Source organism: Tyto alba, unplaced genomic scaffold, assembly GCF_018691265.1.
Source record: "Tyto alba isolate M040663 unplaced genomic scaffold, T.alba_DEE_v4.0 Super-Scaffold_2, whole genome shotgun sequence".
In the NCBI taxonomy this organism is placed as follows: Eukaryota; Metazoa; Chordata; class Aves; order Strigiformes; family Tytonidae; genus Tyto; species Tyto alba.
The window spans coordinates 973,923-977,714 of NW_024881282.1; the positions used below are offsets into that span (position 1 = coordinate 973,923).

A 3,792-nucleotide genomic window follows, 5' to 3' on the forward strand; every position below is an offset into this window, starting at 1 on the left:
GTCAGTGCGGTGCAGCTGCGTGCAGTAATTAAAAAGGAATTTTGATCCTGTTTTGGCCTCTAAAACATCCTGATTCACAGACATTTTTGCCAGAAGGTAAGTGCTTTTGTCCTGACCAGTCTTTTCAGCCAGCAGCTCCTGCAGCAACCCCAAGCCTGAGGCTAAGCCATAGTTCAAATGGAGGGTTCGAAGCTTACAAAAATCTTCTATCTTAAAGCTTCAAGTGCTGTGTCTCCCAATATCTTCTTTATTTCTATTCTGAACTTATCTAGCTTCTGCTTCTCACTACTGTCACACTGGCCACATCTAACAATAAATTTTGGCTTAAATGATCCTGTAGCAGGGCCATACATTGGTGAACTTTGCTCCATGTTGTCACTAGCATGGGTATTGCCAGCCATGAGCCACCCTACAGCTTGCTGCTTGCTAAAAAGGCACTGGTGGATGATCATCCAGGCAATTTCTTTTAACAGGCAGGGATCTGGTGTGGTCATCGCCTGCCTGGTCTTTGCTACTGTGTGGGCAGAAGCAGCAGAAGCAGTAGAAAAGCTTTGGCACAAAGGAATGTGTAGATCCTGCCCACCTGTCCTGGGTTGAGTGAGTGGTGGAGTTTTTTGGTGGCAGGGGAGGGGGCTATCGGGGTGGCCCCCTGTGAGAAGCTTCTTGAAGCTCCCCCAGCTCCACGTCAGCTCCACTGCTGTTTGGGAGATTGAGCCCATCAGCTGCACCTCTGCGATAATGTATTTAAGAAGGGACATGGTGACAGGCAGTGGGACTGGTGAGGAGGAGTTGCTGCAGCTGCGTGAACACCAAGGTCAGTGGAGAAACAGAGGAAGAAAGGAGGGGGGAGGTGTGCCGGAGCAGAGACCCCCCTGTATCCTGTGGGGAGACGGCAGGGCGGCCCCCCCCTGCCACCCATGAAGATCTACGGTGGAGCAGGCATTGATTTATGGCCTGTTGCTCCTGCTCGGCATAATCAAGGTTCTGTACCCAAAGAAGGCCGGGGTCTCATGGGAAAAGGCAGCCCCGCTGCTGTAATTCAGTGCTGGGAGGATTGCAGCATGCGGGGGAGTCCCACACCGGAGCAGCTCGGGAAGGGCTGCAGCCGTGGGAGGGAATCCAGTCGGAGGAAGTTAGTGACCCATGATGGAGCAGTGTGGGGAACTCTGTGGCCCGTGGGAGGGACTCATGTTGGAGAAAGTTTGTGGAGGACTGTCTCCTGTGAGAGGGGGACCACGATGGAGCAGGGGAACAAGTTCCGGAAGCTCCCCCCATTGAAGATGGCAGAAGCAGCAGCACTGACTGCACCCCCCATTCCCTGCCCCTGCGCCACTGGGGGAGGAGGTAGAGATATCGGGAGCAGAGCTGATCCCGGGAAGAAGGGAGGGGTGGGGGGAAGGTGTTCTCAAGATGTGGCAATGCTTCTCACTGTCCTACTCTGTTATGTGTTGTTAATGTCTGTAATAAATGTATGTTGTATTTTTCTTCCCCTAACGAGTCTGCCTTTGGCTTGTGATCATAAAAGGGGGATTTTCCCCCATCCCAGTCCTATCTTAAACCCCAAGCCCAGCTCTCTGTCCCTTCTCATTGCCAGAGGGGAAGGGAAAGAGAGCTGCTGCATTGTGGTTGGCTGCCAACCAGGCCTAAACCACAACACCACCATACTCAGACTTGTCTTCTTGTCTTTCCAGGGTTGTTCTTGGGAGTTTCTGTATTACCTTCAAATTTGTCCCATCAGAATAAAACCTCAGAAATTAATCTTTTCATCCAACTACCACCTAGTTTTGCAGGCTTTTCTCAGGGGTGAATGACGGATGAAGACAGAGCAGCAAAAGGCATTTTCATGATCATGCTTAATGTCCCAGAGCACTTTCTGAGATCGCTTTTTGCCCTAAAAATTTGGAGGAACTTCCTATGTTGGGCCCACTGCAGGGAAGCCAGGGCTGCTCAGGCAAAAGCGCTGTGTGAGGGAAGCTGGATGCTGACCTTTTTCTCTCCTCTTGCAGCTCATTTCAAGATGCCAGCTGAGCAGTGGTGAGCAACCAGCAGACAAATAAGCCTTTCACAAGCAACGAACTGGAGAAGTCCCTTGGTTACCCCTGGTGGCACAACTTGAAACATGAACTTCCTCACCTTATAGGAACTTTCAAGCCATGACAGCCCCATTTATTCAGCATTTCTGACCCATTCTCCCTACCTGGCCATGTTATGCTGTAGCACTCCCATCTCACACATCACAGTAATGATGTGGATTCCTGATTTGACTCTTGCACTGATAGGTCGCCACCTTATCCCCCTTCGTTCTGGACATCTCAGGGCTCAAAACTGGGCTTCTTTTTTTAAGCATAAAAGCAAGTTTCCCCTGCATGGCTTCTGATCCCTTCACCCATCTCAACAGCACCTCCTCCTCTTTCATCCTAGTGGGTGTCCCCAGCCTGGAAGCTTTCCCCACCTGCCTGGGCATCCTTTTCTGCTCAGGCTATATCATCACCTTGGTAGGAAATAGTGTAGTTCTGCTGGTCATTGGGCTGGACAACTCCCTGCGTGACCCCATCCATTGCTTCCTGGGCATGTTGGCGGTCATCGACATGGTGATGGTGACGTCCATCGTCCCCAAGATGCTGAGCGTGTTCTGGTTGAACTCTACAGAGATTGGCTACACGGCCTGTTTTGTGCAGATGTTTCTTGTTCACTCCACAACATCAGAGGAATCAGGAGTGCTCCTGGCCATGGCTGTTGACCGCTACCTTGCAATTTGCCACCCTCTCAGGTACCAAGCCATCTTGAATCGCCAAACAATTGCCCAAATAGGCCTGGCCATTGTGGTGAGAGCTCTCCTTTTCATGGTCCCCTTGACCGGGATGGTGACAAACCTCCCTTATTGCCGTTCCCGTGTGGTTGCCCATTCGTACTGCGAGCACATGGCTGTGGCGAAGCTGGCGTGCGCAGACCCCAGACCCAGCGGGCTTTACAGCGTGGCTGGGTCCTCTCTTATCGTAGGGATGGACTTGGCTTTCATTGCTGTGTCCTATGGGATGATCCTTAAAACCGTCCTAGGGAAGAAATCGTGCTGGAAGGCCTTCAGCACCTGCGGGTGTCATATTTGCGTGATGCTGCTGTATTACATCCCCGGGATAGTCTCCATATACTCACAGCAGTTCGGCAGCGGCGTATCCGTGCATGCACAGGTTCTGCTGGCTGATCTCTACCTGACCCTCCCCGCCATGCTGAACCCCATCGTTTACAGCATGAGGACCAAGCAGATCCGTCAGGCAGTGCTCAAAATGCTGTTTTCCAGGAAGGTCTATGCCTGACACAGCAGCCAGTGGTTTTTCAAGTGTATTCATCTACACAAAGACAGCACCAATTTCATTCCCGTTGAGTGCACATAGTGAACAGAAGCAATGAGAGGAGAAGGGAGGACTCGCTGGCTTTAACAACCATGTGAGACCCTACTCTCTGACGAAAGTTATTTGGGACTGGGAGCATGAGCAAATACTAGGTGCTGTTTCCCTTCCTTCTTTCCAGGTGATACAGAGAAGTAAGCAACCACCTTTGAGTTTTGAGATGTTCCTGATGACAGGATCATCCCTGTGATAATTTAAAGCAACATTTCAGGGCTCCAGGTGTATTTGTGGCAATACACAGATTCTATTCCAAATGGGGAAATTTCTTCTATGTTTTATTTAGTCCCTGCTGGACTATCAGGGCTAGCAACAGGAGGTTGCCACACACTGCAGGTGCTCCAGCCACAGAGGTTCTCCTCTCTGGGTCTCTCTTGCACAAAAGGCC

General features: G+C 51.0%; 1 protein-coding gene across 1 annotated transcript; it reads left to right on the forward strand.

Moving 5' to 3' along the window:
• The first annotated feature begins 2,366 nt into the window (after positions 1-2,366).
• Positions 2,367-3,314, forward strand: LOC104368672 (olfactory receptor 52I2-like). Its single transcript, XM_032999388.2, has one exon. The coding sequence runs from the start codon at positions 2,367-2,369 to the stop codon at positions 3,312-3,314; it is 948 nt and encodes a 315-aa protein (XP_032855279.2).
• The last annotated feature ends 478 nt before the right edge of the window (positions 3,315-3,792 follow it).

Coding starts and splice junctions, on each gene's coding strand:
- LOC104368672 (XM_032999388.2), top strand. CDS start 2,367: ATGGCTTCTGATCCCTTCACCCATCTCAACAGCACCTCCTCCTCTTTC.